At 40.9% G+C, this 19,429-nt stretch overlaps 1 protein-coding gene across 1 annotated transcript; it reads left to right on the forward strand.

Moving 5' to 3' along the window:
- The first annotated feature begins 1,735 nt into the window (after positions 1-1,735).
- Positions 1,736-19,215, forward strand: igfbp3 (insulin-like growth factor binding protein 3). The gene is made up of 4 exons (XM_051874826.1): positions 1,736-2,311; positions 9,566-9,849; positions 10,016-10,135; positions 17,055-19,215. The coding sequence occupies exons 1-4, from the start codon at positions 1,954-1,956 to the stop codon at positions 17,172-17,174; spliced, it is 882 nt and encodes a 293-aa protein (XP_051730786.1). The 5' UTR covers positions 1,736-1,953; the 3' UTR covers positions 17,175-19,215.
- Positions 19,216-19,429: the final 214 nt, after the last annotated feature.

Below are 19,429 nucleotides of genomic sequence, written 5' to 3' on the forward strand. Positions count from 1 at the left end.
ATTCCCTGGCTCTTTCAAGCTTTATAATTGTAGTGAATGGTGCTCACGATTTTAAAGCCCAAAAAAGCGCATCCATCCATCATAAATGTAATCCATACAGCTCCAGGGGGTTAATAAAGGCCTTCTGAAGCGAAACGATGGGTTTTTGTAAGAAAAATATCCATATTTACAACTTTATAAACTATAATAACCAGCTTCTGGCAAACATCTGTACACAAGTCGACTTACAACGTAACCTCTGACCCGACGCATGACGTATTGATGAATGTGGAAGTGCATAGGATAAAGCAAAACTAAACACCAGTCACGAATTAGAAGTCTAAAATGAGAATTTTTAAATAGAAATGTCAGAGGATTTCGATGTAAGAGTAGAGGAACTTGTTGAACCGCGTCTATTCATACATCCTACGTTATGCGTTGCGTCAGAGGTTACACTTCCCCGTAAGTCGACTTGTGTACGAATGTTTGTCAGAATAGTTTATAAAGTTATAAATATGGCTATTTTTCTTACAAAAACCCATCGCTTTGCTTCAGAAGGCCTTAATTAACCCCCTGGAGTCGTATGGATTACTTTTATGATGGATGAATGCGCTTTTTTGGGCTTCAAAATCAGGAGTGCCATTCACTACTATTATAAAGCTTGGAAGAGCCATGATATTTTTTAAAATAACTTTGATTGTGCTCGTCTGAAAGAAGTGTGTGTCATATACACCTAGGATAGCTTGAGGGTGAGTAAATCATGGGATAATTTTGATTTTTTGGGTGAACTGTCCCTTTAAGTGTTTTGGAGTTTTAGTTGGGAACAAACTACTACTATGTCACTAACACTGTTTAAATAGGTTTCTATGGTAATTTTTTTAGTAATGGATATATGTATCGGCCAGGCCCTTTAATAAGCTTATATTTGGCTTTTTTGAGGCAGGTCCAAAATGTACCAAGTATTTCTCAGAGCATAATTTTAAAATAATTTTTTTTTAGTAATTTTGAATATATATTGTGTAATTAAGTGTTCATTTAAATTGAGACATTTTGCAAAAATCTTATTTGCTGTCTTTTTTTTTTTTTTTTTTTCAAATATTGAGCGGATATTTCTATTGTTAACAAATTTCTCTTTGTCTGTAAAGAATATCCTAGCTGTGACTCTAAAGAGGACAAGTGGTTTGGAGAATGGATGGATGTTTCTAATGTCGTTTTTAAAGTGAATTCACACTTCTAATATCATCATAATATATTGAATTTTGTTACTTTATGTGTTGTCTTCTTGAGCAGCTGAGCGATTTTAGACACTGTATTTTCACCAGTTACAACTGGCCAGGAATAAAACGCACACTTCATACTTTCCTACTTAACTGTTTTAATTATTATTATTATGATTATTGGGGCATTTAAGCAGTAGAATGTTTTCATTTGTAGCTGGTAAAAATGATTAAATAAGTTAATTGTCTTTTGGATTTCTGTGATCATTTAGTTACATTACCTTTGCGGCGTAAACGGGTCTTATATTTAAGCTCTTTTTGAGCTTTCCAAATGCCTGTGAATCGCGAATGAAAACAATGACGGGTCTAAACGCGCGCGCAAGATTCCCTGTAGCCTGTTTCACCAATGTCTCTTGTGTTGAAGGATTTCATTAAGGATGCGCGCGCGGTCCCTTAAGACCGAGACCGGTGACTACATAATTCATACCAGGGGGAGTGACTTAGTGCCCGTGCTTTTCCTGCCTGTATAAAACCTGAAGTTCCACTTAAACTCACTTACAGATGGAGAGACCCAGCCGCTTAGTTCACAGTCTAATCAAACCGACGTGACAGCAGCATTAACCCAAAGCGTCGCTAATTTCCTAAGGCATATGCTGAGAGCTCAATCTTTAGTGTAATAATATATCCAGGTGAGGTGATCTGACGCACCGTTTTCCCACACATCTACCCCCGTGCGCGCGTTCAGCCCTTCGGATCCATGACGGGACTGTGTGCGCTCTGCCTGACCGCGCTGCTCGCAGCATTCGCCCGGCTGGCTGAAAGCGTCAGCCCAGTGGTCCGCTGCGAGCCGTGTGACGACGGGGCGATGGTGCTGTGCAAACCGTTGCCTTGGGACTGCGCCGAGCCGGTAAAGGAGCCGGGCTGCGGGTGTTGCATGACTTGCCCGCTGACCGAGGGCCAGGCGTGCGGAGTGTACACGGGGCGCTGCGGTACCGGGCTGAGCTGTCAACATCGCCCCGGGGAGAGCAAACCTCTGCAGGCTCTGCTGGAGGGACGGGGCGTGTGTGCGAAGGCACCGGACAAAAAGCAAAGCGGCAGTCCAGCGCATGGGCACGGTAAGCGCACGGTTTGTCTGTGAATAATGTACAGTACTCACTCTCAGTGTGACAATGTGTGGTGTATGTATGCGCAGAGTGCTATTTATTCAACGATTTTCAGGGGGTCGGAATTTCTGTCAGTATTATTTTGCAAAATAAAGACTTTTTAAACAAAACTTTTTATGATATACTTACGATTTTATACGTTTAATGAGATGATAAATAATGACAGCACGCATGTTTCGTCGGTGTAGCGTCCGATAAGCGCTCGAGTAGTAGTAGCCTGCTGTTGCTATGGTTACCTCTTCAGGCCAAGGCGATTTCTTAGCGAACATCTATTTAAGTGCATTCTCACTTGTAATCTAACTTTTTTTGGTTTTTGGTTACGGAAATGTTGTTTATACATAAGTAAACACACACATATATGTATTTATACTTGAAATATACATAAATATATATGTATATATACTTTGGCGGAGCCAGCTTAAAGGGATAGTTCACCCAAAAATGAAAATTTCACCCTCAATTTGTTCCAAACCTGCACGAGTTTCTTTCTTCTGTTGAACAAAAAAGAAGATATTTTAAAGAATGTTGGTAACCAAACATTTGACAGTAGCCACTGACTGTTTTTTTTTTTTTCCTACTATGGAAGTCTATGGCTACTGTCAAATGTTTGATTACCAACATTCTTTAAAATATCTTCTTTTGTGCTCAACAGAAGAAAGAAACTCATACAGGCTTGGAACAACGTGAGGGCGAGTAAATGATGACAGAATTTTCATTTTTGGGTGAAGTATCCCTTTAAACCAGCCGCTCATCAATGTCAGTTCCAAAACAGTGGACCAATCAGAACAACTTGGAGGCGGAGCAAGCGTTGCAAGCTTCTGTTTACAGTAGCAAGTTGGCATGGTGACTGTTTTATTTGACAGCAACATGGCAGAGGAGGCCACAGCCAGTGTGATTATTTTCTTTTTCCCATGTCAAAAATAGCATTTATCTATTCTGCTGTTTACCTATTTCTCGTATTTCCGTTATTTCATCACGTCTCAAAAGCACGTCTTGAGACCCCAAGGGTCGGCGCTCATGTGCGAGGCACTGCAAAAGACGCCAGCGTAACGGTCATACACATCCGTCTAGTGCGTGTTTACATAGAAAAACAATGGAAAAGTAGCGCATTGGAATAGAAAAATCCATTTCTGTATGAACGGCCCCTAAGATGGTGGTCTTAGCTAGTTTCTGAGCTTGTTCAGTATGGTTTTTTTTGGATAAACCCATGCCTAGCCAGACTGGGAGACCAGGTAAGACTAGCAAACTATTTTTTTCAGAAAGACACCCAAATCCCCCATAATTCACAGTCTGTGTATGTGTGGAGTCTTATATATCCCAACAAGCATTGTCTGCACTTTTGGGGCAAATGGCTTCTGTGCTCAGTGTGAGTTTACTCTGCTGTGTGTAACATGGTTAATATGTTCACAGGTTGGGACTTCTGCACTGTAGGGGATGGGGAACTGTTCCTTTGACAGCCCATAAGATGTAGCACAGCTTCACTGCACTCCACTATATGCCCGTTCTTTAGTCATTAGCATCTCCATAGTCTTCTATCTAAAAACCTAAGGTTCCTCTCAGAAAACAATATTGTTTATTAGTTGTGGGTTACTCCAGACAAACAAGATAAGCTATACCCTTGTTGACAATCCCGATATGTATTTTCTGCGATGTTTTTAACACATTACACCGGTACTACATCCCAACAGGTTATTTTCTGCCTGACGAGATATTGTAATTTTAAGCATGACAGTTTTAACTACTGGTAGGTCATCCTGAGAAGGTAGGTCAGAGTTTCAGAACACCGGCATGACGCAGCGACCTCCTGCAACAGGCAGTCGTCGTGAAGTCCAGCCACCGTGAGCCGGCCCCACACTACCGCCGTTGTTCTCGAGGTTCAGCGCTACAGCAGCTTCTCTATGCCGTTTTATGTGTGTGGTGTGTATGTGTGTGTGTGTGTGAGAGAGAGCCAGAGATGCAGAGAGAAACAGCTCTGTGTATCTTTGTGTGTGCACTAAAATTTGGCTTCGCCAACCCAATCGTTAAGAATGCCACATTGGTTTATATATAGTCCCTGCAGAAGAGCGGAGATCACCGTTTTGTGAATGATGCTCTCTAGCTGTTTACTAGCTCAGGGACTCCTGAGCTCTCCATTGAGAGCTTCAAGTGAAATGATTGGCATATTTCTAGCAAATTCATTTCTTAGTAAGCGAGATGACTAGCTTGAGAGATGTCGAAGCTTTTATTGTGCATTTCTTAGAATGCATTTTTCAGCTTACGCCTAGCCTAGTTCATCCAAATGAATTCCTTGAGAGAGGGACAACCAAAATAAGTGGCGTTCTTGGTCATAACTGACGTCAAGCTACCCGACTGAATTTGTTTTTACCCTCTCTAGTTATTTGTCAGAGCCGCAGTGGTGTGTTGAAGCAATCAACCATGACATTGTCACACACACAAAGGCTATTGTTAGGACCCAGAGTCACTTTTAAAAAGCAGTTTGGGGGCGCCAACTGTTTTACAGTAGTGCCTTACCTCATGTTTTCTCCCTCCGCTGCCCTTTCATTTGAGCCCATGCTGCTTTTCAGTGCTCCTTTCCCATCATACCACACTTTATGGTAATTACACACTTTGGCCAACCAGAGAGCAGGGCTCCATTGCCATGGTGTGCGTGGCTCCACCCCATGGCTCTGCCACACATGAATTATGATATTTTTGCAGGGCTTGATTGGTCTGGTAGCAGTGTGGCCCAGCGTGATTCTGGGTGGGAACAGTCAGTGGCGGAGCAAGAGGAATGACAGATTATGAGGTTATGAGTTATGACGTTGTTTGTGCGTGTGCAGTTATATACTTAACATACGGATTTCTCAGAAGAGGCGGATTCGTTTTCGTCTTGAGCCTCGGCGGTGAAATTTACCTGCCGTGTGCCCATCTTTTTTACCCTCTCATTCGCTTTCTGCCCATTTCTCCAGAATGATAAATTGTTTGCTCATTTGGGATTGAACAAATACATAAGGTCGAGTGACTCAAAACGGGCCACTAGGTGCTGGGAAAAGTCATAAAAAGTTCTAAAAGTTTACATTGGGGTTAAATATTGATGTTTTCCCAAGTTCCTGAATTAGATGGCCCTCCATTCTCTTCGTCTGTCCTGGATTTGTTTATGTGAGAGGTACGGTGGGTCATGCAAGGGAAGCAGGCTGCAACTTGTTGCACATGTTGTTAGCTGTCATTATATGTGGTCATTACAATTACTTACCTTGTTCGAGTTATGCTGCAGAAGTTGCTGTTGTTGTTGTTGTTGTTGTTGATGTTGTTGTTGTTATGTCATCGTGAATGAAGGCATAGCTCAATTCTGGTTTGGAGCGCAGCTTCCATGGCTACAGAGGAGTGTTTGGTGTGCCACAAGTGCGCGCTTACTCACATACACACACACAGAAAATCTGTTTTCACTTAACTCTTCCTCTCTGCTGAACTATCTCTACAGTTCTTCATGATATTCAGATCTTTCTGACTTGTGCAGTGCACCCGATGCCAGTCCTGTCCCACCACCCTCTCTCCCACTTTCCATATTTAATGGCCCGTTTTGTCTTTCTTTCTAAATATCTCTTTCTCTTCTGCTCCAGCTGTTTATTAGTCTCTCGTTCCTGCGAGAGCTCTGCTTTGTTTTGTACGGCCAGAGACTGAATATTTATTCAACAGACAAGAGCTGTAAAACCCCAAGAGGACAGCATGTTTAAACATTGCCATAATTCATCTTCGCCCAGCACTCTCGCCAAGCATTTGTTGAAGCTGACAAACGCACTCCTCGCTGGACCCTTTACTGGTCACCCTTTACTTTTGCTCGCATTTGAGAAATGACCATGCAGTTAGTGAAAACAGAGATTAGAGTGCAATTTGGGACATCGTGTCTCAAGTGCTCGCATTTTGTCCACTATAAATGGCTGCTCAAAGGCACATATGAAAGAGTGATGAAGTTGTCCTGCAAAATCAGTGTGGGGCGACTAGCTTTCTACATTTAACCTATTGGCAGATGTTATCTTATCAAAGTGACATACAAGTGCAAAATGTTTTAAAAAGGCACGATAAAAGTAGTCTATATGACATACATAAAAAGACATACAAAAGTTTTCTGGGAGGAACAGTTTGGTGAACTATCCCACATTTAAAGGGATAGTTCACCAAAAAATGAAAATTATCCCATGATTTACTCACCCTCAAGCCATTCTAGGTGTATATTTTCTTTCAGATGAACACAATTGGAGTTATACTAAAAATATCCTGGCTCTTCCAAGCCTTATAATGGGAGTGAATGGCGCTCACGATTTTGAAGTCCAAAAAAGTGCATCCATCCATCATAAATGTAATCCATACGGCTCCAGGGGGTTAATAAAGGCCTTCTGAAGCGTAGCAATGCATTTTTGTAGGAAAAATATACATATTTATAACTTTATAAACTAAAATAACTAGCTTTCTGGCAGACGTCCTACACAAAAAGTGCTTCTGCGTTTGTCAATACATCATGCGTTGGGTCAGAGATTACTCTTTTGGCATAGGTCGATTTGCGTAGGCCATCTGCTGGAAGCTGGTTATTATAGTTTATAAATATTTAAATATGGATATTTTTCTTACAAAAACCCATCACTTCACTTCAGAAGGCCTTTATTAACCCACTGGAGCCATGTGGATATCTTTTATGATGGATGGATGCAGTTTTTTGGACTTCAAAATCAGGAGTGCCATTCACTACCATTATAAAGCTTGGAAGAGCCATGATATTTTATAATATGGCTTGAAGATGAGAAAATCATGGGATAATGTTCATTTTTGGGTGAACTATCCCTTTAACTTGCTATTTGCAGGATTTTAAAAGCTTTCAAATCCTGTTAGTTTCCGCACATTTGCACCTTCATGATACTGAACATGTAAGGACCAATGGAAATTGTCCTTTATCTGCTTCTTCAAATATGGTGTCAAGTGCGCTTTGCTTTCGACTGTACACAAGCAAAGAAGTTTTTCTTTGCAGTCTAAATGTGCTGAAACATCACACAAAGTGTGATCACATTTTTAGTTTGACAGTCACTGGTCACCATCCACTTTCATTGTATGGAAAAGAGCAGCCTGAACATTATCCTCAGTAATTCCTTTTGTGTTCCATGGAAAAAAAACACACTTGTTTTAAATGACATGAGGATGAGTAGATGATGACAGAGCTTGAGTGAACTTTTCTTGTAATGGATCTTGTAGTTAAGAGTAAATAATAATTAAGTGAAATTGGGATGTTTATACAAATGCACTAATAATACATCTCTAACGTTATTTAGTAGGATAAGTATAGGGTTCACATATTGAGGAATGGTGTGGGATTAGAGAAAAGGACATTTAAACCACAATGAAACCACGTTTGCATTGAATAGATTTTGTGAGTACCCACAGTAAAGCTTCAGCTGGGCACAGAGAGGAAAGCATGTGATGTTTGTTGGTTAGACCATCCTACCAGACCATGTTAGTGAAGGCAGGCAATCGTTACGTCCTGTAGCCGTATTTGGTTTCTGGGTTTCGGGTCAGGTGGTCTGTCCTCCGCCTATAACGATTGTAACTTAGGGCACTATAAATACTCTCACTCCTTTGCTTCCCCATCCCCCCTTTCTATATCTCTTTCTCTTCTGCTGCTTTTTTTTTCTCTCTGTGTCTCTCTGTTCTCTGTGTATATGAGCTTTTACACTTTTAGTTGGTGAGGCGTCATCTTATATCTCATGTTTGCTTGTAAAAGCAAAAGTTGAAAGTCTATTCTGAAAGGAAGAATCTTAGAATAGAGCTGTTCGGTCTGTAGCCCTAAAACCTGGAAGAGAATTAGTGTTTTCTAGCCATGGGTTCCCTCTGGAATTTCCACTGGATTTTTTGAATAGCGGTTTTTCGATTTATGACTGAAATAAGGTCTGTGGTAAACGTACTTGAAGAAACTTTCACATTTTGTTCTACAACATAAATTAAACAGTCATAGCTCAAATCCGAATTTTGAAGCTTCTGTGCTTTTTTTTAAAAAGAAATGTTAAATAAGAGCCACAGGTTTGACAAATCAGATAACCGATGTAGCCTATGTGTAGCAAAAAACACAACAGCTTCACAATTCTAGTTTTAGGTATGACTCAAGAAGTCTCGTCAAGTAGTGTTAGCCACATTAAATCGAAAACCGCTATGCTAAAAATCCAACCTATAGGAAATTCCGAATTAGCCATCTGGTCTGGCCTACAAATTGACATCTTGTTTGAACGACTCTATATGGATGTTTAGGTTCATGCTATTCCAAGGTAGGGCTGGGACAATAAATCGACGCATCGCAAATCGAGAAATGATTCTGGATTGATTCTGAGATTTCCCGAATGCATTGCGATTCTATCTTGAATTGATTCTGAGTTTAGTTTTTAACAGCAGATGGCACTGTGTGCTTTAGAAACAGCCGTACTCTGCTTGCTTGCAATTCCTTAGTCACACCACTCGAACCTTCTATAAAATAATCATTCATAAAGTTTGAAAACGTTAGAAGTGAATTACACGGGTGTTTGCATTGGCTGTTTACATTAATCTCACGTCATAAAAGCATCCTGAGGTGCAAATATATTCTCAGACTCAGCCAAACGCACGAGCGCACGAGTAAACATTGGCTGTTTACATTAATCTCGCGTCATAAAAGCATCCTGAGGTGCAAATATATTCTCAGACTCAGCCAAACGCACGAGCGCACGAGTAAACATTGGCTGTTTACATTAATCTCGCATCATAAAAGCATCCTGAGGTGCAAATATATTCTCAGACTCAGCCAAACGCACGAGCGCTCTTCTTCATGAGCATTTGAGCGTGCGGTTAAAAGCACCATCTGCTGTTAAAAACTAAGCTCAGAATCGATTCGAGAGAGAATCGTGATGCAATTGGAAAATCTCAGATTCGAGTGATGCATCGATTCATTGTCCCAGCCCTATTCCAAGGGTGTCAAATCCTGTTCTGGAGGGCAGAGTTAATCCTATTTAAAAACACCTCTGAATCAGCTAATTTTCAAGATTACTAGAAACTTCCAGGTAAGTGTGTTGGGGCAGGTTGGAGCAGTAAACCAGTAGCGGAATTGGACCCCCCTGTGCTGTTCCGTTTCATGTGAAACGATACAGTTGTATGAATGCTTCTTTTGATAATGGTCAGATCTTACATGCATATTAATACACTTCTCTTTTGATTCAGATAACCCTGAGGAGGAAGGAGAGGAACATATCTCCAATGGTACCGGGGCATCAGACGTCAGGGGGGCTGAGACGATCCAGCTCACAACAGTTGTTTCCGGGGACACGCAGGGAGGTCTAAGGACGCCGTTAGAGCCCAAAGATCCTATGCTACAGTCCAATAAACTGGAGGTGCTCCAAAAAGGTCAAACCAAGAAAACCCAGAGCTATAAAGTACCAGTTTCCAGCGGGGTCCATACAGATAATCACAACTTCAGTCAGGAGTTGAAGAGAGAATCTGAATATGTAAGCACTGGCTGTACTTCCACCAGCATGCATTTCTAAGACAAAGCATGTGTTGGAGTAGAGTACATTCTATTTCCATTCTCCTTGTTTTTATCTCCAGTCTCCTGATGTGTTTGTAAGTAGGATATTTTCTGTAATCATGTGTTCTCTGTGTGTGTTTGTACAGGGTCCGTGTCGTCGGGAGATGGAGAGTATTATAAAGATTTTTAAGATCTCAAGTGTGCTGAACGCAAGAGGCTTCCGCATTCCAAACTGTGACCAAAAGGGTTTCTACAAGAAAAAACAGGTAATTACCTTTTACCCAAGTGCCTTGACTTCTCTTTTGCAGATGCTTTTTATTTAAAGTCACTGACATTGCACCAATTACAGGGCCTATCCCAGATGTAGCTAAGTACCTTGCTCAAAGGGGAAGTAGGGATCCTATTTTATTTTTAGGCCATCCTTACCTGGGAACAAACATGCAACCTTTGTGTAATCAGCCCAGATTCTCAAACTATTATTCTACCACCATCCATGTACGCGACGATAAGTAACTGTCATGGCAACTGTCACAACAGTATTGGAAAAGTCTGAGAACTTGGGTGGGGGCCTATTTGTATGTGCATGCTGGTTCTTGAAAGTGTGTGTTGTTTTCTCAATTGACGGGGTGCATCAGTGAGTCTGAACAAGAGAAGGTAGTCGGTGGGGGCAAATGAAATTCTTGGAAATTTGTGAGTCACCCGCAACTCCCCTATTAAGAGCATGAGTCAAAGGGCCTTGTTTGAATGGCCCTAATGAGTTTGGGTGAAATTGGGGCAAACAGATTATTTGTTGGTTTTTCAAAATGGAAAACCACTCTGACGGATACCACAGTGACCATGACGGTCTAGTGACAACACTGTGGGCACTGTGAAGGTATGGATAAAGAAGGACAGGTTTTGAAAAGAGGATGAGATTTAGAATCAGTGTAAAACACATGTTGCTAAGGAGCTGCTTCATGCTGAAACTGCAGGGTATGGAGTCTACCTCTGCACTGATACGCACACATACAGCTACACATATGCTTCAATTGAACATGTGACCCATTGAAAGGACCCTGGTTTTTTGGGGTGGGAAAATGGCTGTGCTCTAGGGTTGGAATCTCAGAAGGGAGAGAAAGTGATAACAGGTTCAGGTTGTATTTCTCAAGAAACATGTTCAGCAAACCCTCCAGGTGAGAGACAACGGTCTTGCAGATGGTTTGCATGAGTATCTAAGAGAGATTCATAGTGGCACCTGTAACAAATAAAGTTTTGGAGGCTGTGTAAGTGCAAATCTGGCTTGTGACATTCCTGCCCCCCGTACGTAGTCTCGCGTAGCCAGATCTTCAGACTGACGGCAGAAGGTCTGGACTCTATCACAGATTTCGTTGGCCAAGGACCGCCCAAGAAGACATTTGACTGACATGTAACGCAACTGATCACAGTTCGTTTTGTTCCGCGTCATGTTTAGGGGTGTGAAAATGTAAAGTCAATATCCCTACAATAACAGACCGCCATGCATTGAATAAATTATTCATTCAAGAACGTTGGAGCCGTATGTGGAGCCGCGAACTTCACATACTTTTGAAAATCCAGCATTTAGTTGATCCTGGTAAGCGCTCATTCTCACAGTTATAACATGACGGCATTCTTCTTTCACGAGGGGGTTTGGCATCACGGCATTAGTTTCCAGGTGGAGCGTCAAAGAACGCGACACACACGACTCCTGGGCATCCTGTAGAATTCAACCAACCAGATGACGTGTTTCCAGTTAAGTGTGCCATATGCATCAGACGTTCAGCCAATGGTCCGTGGGCGTGACGTCTAAGGCTGAGACTACGCTGTATGTGACTATCGCTGACAGGTTAACAAAACAAATAATTGATGTCTATCAGTTGGTTTTCCAGCGCCAGCAGGAGACATAACAAACCAGCTAAAGACAAACCGTATACTTGAGCACAAACAACATAATAAATCGAAACCATGCCACATCCTCTCCTGTATCTAGCATGCACAAATATATCCTAGTTTATTAAGCATGCATGGTAAGATCAAACCCTTTCGCTTGGATGGCTGGTAATAATAGAGGAACATCTGCATGACAGGCTGCGTCCACACATGAGATCAAGCTGATCAGATTGCCCTCCTATTGACTCCAACTAAAACTGCTTGAAGCCTGAGTCTCGGTCGACCCTGAGATCTCAGTCATTAATTTTTATTTCGGCATCAAAAGCAAACATGCACATACCCCTGTGCATACATACTCACACAAGTGAACTGTAGATGTCCTGGGTGCCTAGGGGTCCCTACACTCCCCGGAATAAGATCTGTAATGGGAGCGTTTGTGTGTGTATGTGGGGGTATGTGTGTCTGAAGGCCGTTCCCGTGGAGGGCAGAGTCCAATCCGTGCTAATTTTAGCCTTGATTATATGAATTGGCTCAGTGTGTTAGCGGAGGCCAGGCATGCCGGCCCCAGTGCCGCCAACCTCACCCCCCTCCACCATTCCCAATCCAGACGCATCTCTCACCCATGTTACTGTACTGAAGCTTTGCTCGGCCCCCTGATCTGCTGGCTCTCCTGGCTCTCCCAGGGCCACGCAGTCCACTTAAGCTCTCACGCTGAATAGGATCTCAGTGATGCGGGGTGAGAGACTAGAAGAGAATGCCAGGCATGCTGGGAATGATCCAGAGTGCACACGCTCTCTCTCAAAAAACCAATACACAGATACGGTCACCCATACACCAAATACAAACACATATATTTACATTTTGCAAAGACGTAGGCTTTTCCAAGATAGGCTTTCCCGGACTATCAATTCCCTCTCATTCTGACATGAGACTATGTCGATATATATTCATACTTGTTACTTGTCTAGTCTCTAAGCTTGCAGTTGCACCAAAATGACTATATAATGATCATGTACTGCAGGGGCAGCGTCTATACCAAACAGCATACTACCTAACAGACACAAAAACACATGCACACACTGCTCGTAGTCTGGCAAAGAAAACAACCACTGTTCTTATTCACATGCAGTTGTTGCATTCACATATTGTGTATGTGTGTGTGTGTGTTTGTGTGTGTGTGTGTTTTATGAGTCTGTGTTTACCCTGTGGCTGCTTTTAATGCCCTTCCGCCTTCCTGCTGCCCATAAGGGCATCATTATGGGCCAGCGCTGACTGAGGCTTGCTTTGTGACACACACACACACACTCACACTTGCACATATATATATGCATACGCAGTCAGACAAACACACATACACATGCTCTCTTTCTCCCTCTCTCACTTACACATACACACTCACACAGGTCCGTTGTGTTGCAACCTCCAGAAATCGCCACGCTGACAGGGGTGTGCTCCACGCCCTAAATATATCTCTGTCTTTCTCTGATACAAACACACACACAGTAATCAATCATAAGTAGAGTCACTGTGTGTTTTGAGGTCTATTGTAATGACTCCTGGGTCTCATGAGATGCTGGTTAGAGTATTACTTCGTGCCTTTATTAGGCGTTAAGTTTCCATAATTAGTAAGTTCACGTTGAAAGTGAAAATGTGACATGACGCAATCACAGCCAATCAGAATATATTTCGTTATTAATTATGTTTATGTGGAGCGAGATTTAGGACTAATGAGATTTCACTCGGCGTGGGGTATGCAAATAAGTGTCTTGCTGATCACTGCTTCTGGTTTGAACAAAACCTTTGATTTACATTGAAGATATCGCTTGTATTGCCTGGTTAGGACACTGCGGTACAATGAAATACCTTGTCTTTATTAGTCCCCCTTACATCAGACAGAAAGCATCTCATGTGCCTGTACAGTCTGAATGGAACATTCCCATAATACATAGCAGCTCAGCACCGAGTAGTTTCCTGCAGGGCTTAATTTGCGCCGGAACAAGCAGGATCCGGATCCACCTCCTCTGGAATTGGATCCAGCACCTATTTTAGTGAATCCCCCCACCACATACGCCCCTGCAAAAAATTGATGTAATGACCATATGTTTAATGAATAATTAAATAAAATGTGCAATATAAAAAAACGTAATACATTAGTTATTAGGAAATGTACTTTTATACCTAAAATACATTTATAAGTGAGCGTTTTTAATTTGTATTCCGTGAGCACAGGCCATCAAACCTGACAGATCCATCACCGGTCCTTGTTCCGGGACTTTATAATTTACACATTAAGCACTGGTTTCCTGTACACTCATTCTTCCTCTTTTGCTCAGACGCAGACATAAACTCATAACCAAACAATTAAAAAGTCTTTTGAAAGTGATATGTTACTTATTTAGGAATATACAAATATTTGTTATTGCAAAACCATGGAGTGGGTGCAGAAACAATTGAAATTGAAAGGATGAATGTAACATTTGAAAAAGCCCCTTGTAGAGGCCAGGTTTCATTCCCAGACTGCTCTTGTTCTGCTTGAGGTATTTTAATTTGGTACTCTTTCAATAAAACCGCTTTTGATCTCTCTTTCACTCTCTCTCTCTCTCTCTCTCTCTCTCTCTCTCTGACTCATCCACTCCTTTCTTGCACAATGTCTTTTTATCTGTCTTTCCATAGTTCTTTCTTTCTTTCTTTCTTTCTTTTTCCTTCATGTCCGAAAGAATAGATTTTTACTAATGAATGTACCACCCGAGGATGTGCGTGTGTGTGTGTGTATGCGCGTGTTTGTTTGTTTGTGTGTGTGTGTGTGTGTATTTGTTTTGCCTGTGTAGTATAATAAGCTCCAGATGACTTTGAGTCGATGCCAGTTTCCTAAAATAGTCCTAGCAGCTCTTTAACGGTCCTTGGCAAATATTTTAGCTTGGTCAAATTTACCTTCTCACTTTCAACTGTTTTTATGAACATAAAATCACAATTCCATCAGCAGCAGGCTGACAGAGGCATTTAAGCCTCTCATAAAAGCAAAACTGGGTCGTGTGTTTATGTGTATGTTTATGAATTTCGATATTCACAAGTTGTCAAAACTTGCATGTAAATAATCAGCAAATGCAAACAAGGGAAGTTCAGTACATACTGCAGATCATTTTTCATTACTGTATGTGTGTATACACCTCACTGTGTCCATTTAAATACCCCTGAACCACAGAAGACATTTTTTTTATGCATTGATTTTTCTATTTCTCATAAACACATAAACACACACTCACTGTGAATGGCAGGCGTGCATTCTTCCAACTTAGATGTGATGTTTGACTTGCACATGTCTCCAACTCACTGCCAAAGGAGAGAAAGACAGCAAGAGAGAAACAGACAGAGACATAACTATACTCACTCATAGGATAAGCATGTTTTGATTTTCAATGCAATAAGCATTTTTAGTTATTGTAATGGTAAAACTTTTAGTGGTTATACCCTATTCATTTTATAATGAAGTTACATTTAGTTAAATATTTTATAATATTTTAATTACATTTAGATGAAACGAAAATTCTGTCATTAATTTCTCACCCTCATGTCGCTTCAAACCCGTAAGGCTTTTGTTCATCTTCGGAGCACAAATAAAATAAATTTTTGATGAAATCTGAGAGCTTTCTGTCCAGAAAAGCTACGTGACTACTTTGACGCTTCAAAAAGTTCTAAAAGCGATCTTAAAACTAATCCATATAAATTGAGCGGTTTAGTCCAAATTTTCTGAAGAGACTCGATCGCTTTAAATGATGAACAGATTTAATTTAGGTCTTTATTTACATATAAACATTGACCTGCAAACATAAACAGAAGCTCAAACGAACCTGCTTGACGAACAAACCTCATTGGTTCTTGCTGAAGCTCAAACATGATGCGTAACACGACAATGAACCTCATAGAGACAGAGCGACACGCGTCATAATCTGAAAACCACGCCCACCGGGGGGAAAACAATCCAACCGTCTCCATTGACTTTGTATTGTGTGAGGCTGCCTCCTTGTCATTTCTGACTTGTAACAAAAAACAGAACAATTTCTAAAAGCTGCTATGTGACAAGGTGTACAGAAAACAAGCTTTTATAAGTTTTTATAAGCTGTCGACCCAAAAAAAGACAGAGCGCGACGTCATATTACTATGAGAACTACGCCCACTGGAGGGTAATGTAATCAGTGACAGGAAATATAATATATAAAACTGACATTTGAATATTTGAATTAACAGTGACAAAATATTTTACTGCACACGTAGGCTGTCAGGATCCCAAAATTTACCCATTCTTCCTGCTGATGCTTCACGTCTTATTGCCTGTATCCACTTTTGTCTCCTTAAAGGCTGGCTTTTACGGTTCGGTAGCTTATAAAAACGTAGTTCTGGATTTTTTAGCTTGTTTTCTGTACTCCTTGTCACACAGTAGCTTTAAGGCATTGTTTTGTTTTTTGTTATAAGTCAGAAATGACAAGGAGGCAGCCTCATGCAATACAAAGTCAATGGAGACGGTTGGATTGTTTTCCCCCCCGGTGTGGACGTGGCCTAAATGCGCTCTGTCTCTATTGGTTTTCGCACATCAAGCAAACGTGCTTGAGCTTCCATTTACCACAACTGATGTCTGAGTTGATGAATGTTTATATGGGAATAAAAACCTAAATTCAATCTGTTCATCATATAAAGCGATTGTGTTTCTTCAGAAACTTTGGACTAAACCGCTCAGTTCATATGGATTAGTTTTACGGGCTCTTTTTGAAGTATCAGTTTCGTAGCTGTCAATGGACGAGTCGTATACCTCTCGGATTTCATCAAAAAGATCTTAATTTGTGTTCCAAAGATGAACAAAAGACTTGCAGGTTTGGAACGACATGAGGGTGATTAATTTTATTTTTGGGTGAACTAACCCTTTACATAATTCGCACACTGCAATATAAATTTAATGGGATTCATTGGTGCTGGATAAATGGCAACAAATAATAATCAGTGCACCTGATTATTACAGTAAATTACAAATTAGAGAATTAAATATTTAAAAAAAATCTCTATCTACTCCTTATATATTTCCCCTTGAATCCCCTCTAGCATTCTTCTACCACAATCTCTCTCCCTCTTTCTCTCTCTGGCTCTAGTATTCGTGTTACTCTCTCTCACCTAAGTGCGATGCGATGAGAAATGTGTGTTTATGCCACTGTCTCTTCCATTTGGAGCATGTTGTCTGTTTTGCATATACCCGTCCAAATATCATATGGTTATGCATTTCTCTTCCTGTCTCTCCCACTCTCTCCGCAGTGCCGTCCATCCAAAGGGCGCAAAAGAGGTCACTGCTGGTGTGTGGACAAGTATGGACAGTCTATACCCGGCTATGAAGAAAAGGAGAAAGTCCACTGCTATAACATGGAGACAAAGTGAAGGGGAGAGAGAGAGAGGCAGAGCGGTGGAAACAGGGAGACAAAGAGGGATATCTCCCCTTAAGAACTACATGAATACAGATTCAAAAGTGCTGTCCCAAAGCTGACCTCCCACTTGTATGCTGAGGCATGGACTCACGTGACCAGCAACTCACTTTACACTTCAGGAGAGTGGGGAGAACGAGAGGAGGAGACAGAGAGAGTGACACGTCTTCTGTTTTGGACTGTATCCCGAGAGGGAAGTGTGAACATAATCAAAAGTACGAGCAAATTTCAGTAGCACACGCTAAGTCTGAGCATATGTACTCTTGTGTATGTGAGGGACGTTGTGTACTTGTTCCGTGTGCATTGGTAGTCTCTCTCTTCCGCTGTAGCGTGTATTGATCTCTGCCATGACTATAAGCGACTCTCTCTTAGTCCCACTTCCTGTTTCTGCCCTCCTGGTGTAGGGTCGTTTAAACTGGGCACGCTCAGTGGCACTAGGCGGCTCTAGCCATAGACTCCATCTGAAGCACAAGCACTTCATGCACTTTGGCCCCTCCTGAACACATACTCCAGCCTGTTAGTGTTTGATTATATGATTCGACCAATTGTAAACGATTCTATACCAGGACATACTTAGATGAATGCCCTTTTGAAAAGTATATATTATCTTACATGGGACACAGAGCTGTTAGCTTGTGTCGTCAGGACAGCATTTAAATGCCCCTAATATATATCCACACGGGCATTATCTCACTTTCAAAACATCATGAAGCACTTTGAAAATAAGATTGTTGCTCCAAATGCTGACTATCATTGTCCTTCACATTTATAGGCATTCGCTAAAAGCATGTATCTTGCGCAACGTCTTTTTTTATGGGTTTGAATGTAACCGTAACGCTACAGTTCCCTGAATTACCGAAATCGGTGTAGCTATGGCAGTTTTTGAAATCAATGCCTTAACGAAACCCGTGCGGAAATGTGTTGCTTAATGGTGCGGGTTGTTTCGCTCTCTGTCTCTCTAAATATTGATATTCAACCCCAGTAGGGAAGCTACAGGCTAACATGGCAGCCTTGTGTTGTTGTCTCAAAACTGACCTCCTGAGAAAAGACTTGAAAGGTGGAGGGTGCCAGAGAGGTAGCCCACACGTTAGCTTATTAGCATAGCGTCGGAAGAAAGCTCACCCCACCCCTCCCAAACAGCTAAACAAAAGACAAACAAAAATGTTTGGTGCTACACCTCATCTGACTTGATTACGGGGAAAGAGCATACGAGTATGCTAAGCTATTAGCCCTTCCTTAACTTGTAATTGTGTCTTGTAATTTTTTTATATGAATATATATTTTGTTTCAGGCCAGCTAAATGTCTAAAAAGGCATGTGAACTTTATGCTAAAAAGATTATTTATCCAAGAAAGAAATATAAGCTGATCCAAACTATGTCTTTGAGAACAATTCAGTGACCCGTTGATTGCACAGTAGTGAAAACATAGAACTCAGCATATTTTTGGGAATATAATCACTAAAGTCTTTTATTAGGTTTGTTGTTTATCTACAGTTCGGAGTACTAGGTGTCTTTTGTTAGCTAAGCAAAGATGCTGTCCTTCTGTAAAACTCTTTAGTTTAAATCTTCAGGTTATGTGTAGGCCTTCTATGGTATGAATTAAGCTAAATCTAAGCTTAACTTTAGCTAACCTAAGCTAAACTAAGCTAAAGTAAAGTGAACGCTAAGTAAAAAGCTGAGGCCAAGCTTGTGTTTCAAAGAACATCAAGGTCAATGTTCAAGCTATAGTTGATCTTCAAGAAAGCTTGCCACCCTCATTCTGTGCAATGCCAGGGTCATTCACCCGCAAGTCACTTTTAAAGATCCCTCCGTTCACGGGTATTTGCCTTTTGTTTGTTTTTTTTTTCATTCAAAATAATTTTGATTCTTTAAAAAGCTTTTTATGGTACTAACTAGAAATTATACAGCTATCACTTTCTTCGAGAAAGGAAATGTTTTTGTTCAAATATAATTTGTATTTAATGCCTTCTTTTTTGAATAAAAAAATGTAAACACTATTTTTATTTACAAAATGACAGATTGTGATTTCACAGCTTCTACAAAATTAAAGGGATTGTTCACCCTAAAATGAAAATTCTGTCATATTCTTTCATTTCAGGTCCAATGTTGTTCCTGGTCTTTTATTCTATGGACAAAAGCAGTCCTTCAAAATATCTTCTTTTGTGTTCCACAGAATATACAGATTTGGAGCACAGACAGAATTTTAATTTT

This window comes from Ctenopharyngodon idella, chromosome 20 (assembly GCF_019924925.1).
Source record: "Ctenopharyngodon idella isolate HZGC_01 chromosome 20, HZGC01, whole genome shotgun sequence".
Taxonomy (NCBI): domain Eukaryota; kingdom Metazoa; phylum Chordata; class Actinopteri; order Cypriniformes; family Xenocyprididae; genus Ctenopharyngodon; species Ctenopharyngodon idella.

What these genes read in the sequence shown, in the direction of transcription:
- igfbp3 (XM_051874826.1), top strand. Translation starts at nt 1,954, where the DNA reads ATGACGGGACTGTGTGCGCTCTGCCTGACCGCGCTGCTCGCAGCATTC. An exon ending in CAGTCCAGCGCATGGGCACG is followed by an intron (nt 2,312 to 9,565) that starts GTAAGCGCACGG and finishes CTTTTGATTCAG; the next exon opens with ATAACCCTGAGGAGGAAGGA. An exon ending in TGAAGAGAGAATCTGAATAT is followed by an intron (nt 9,850 to 10,015) that starts GTAAGCACTGGC and finishes GTGTTTGTACAG; the next exon opens with GGTCCGTGTCGTCGGGAGAT.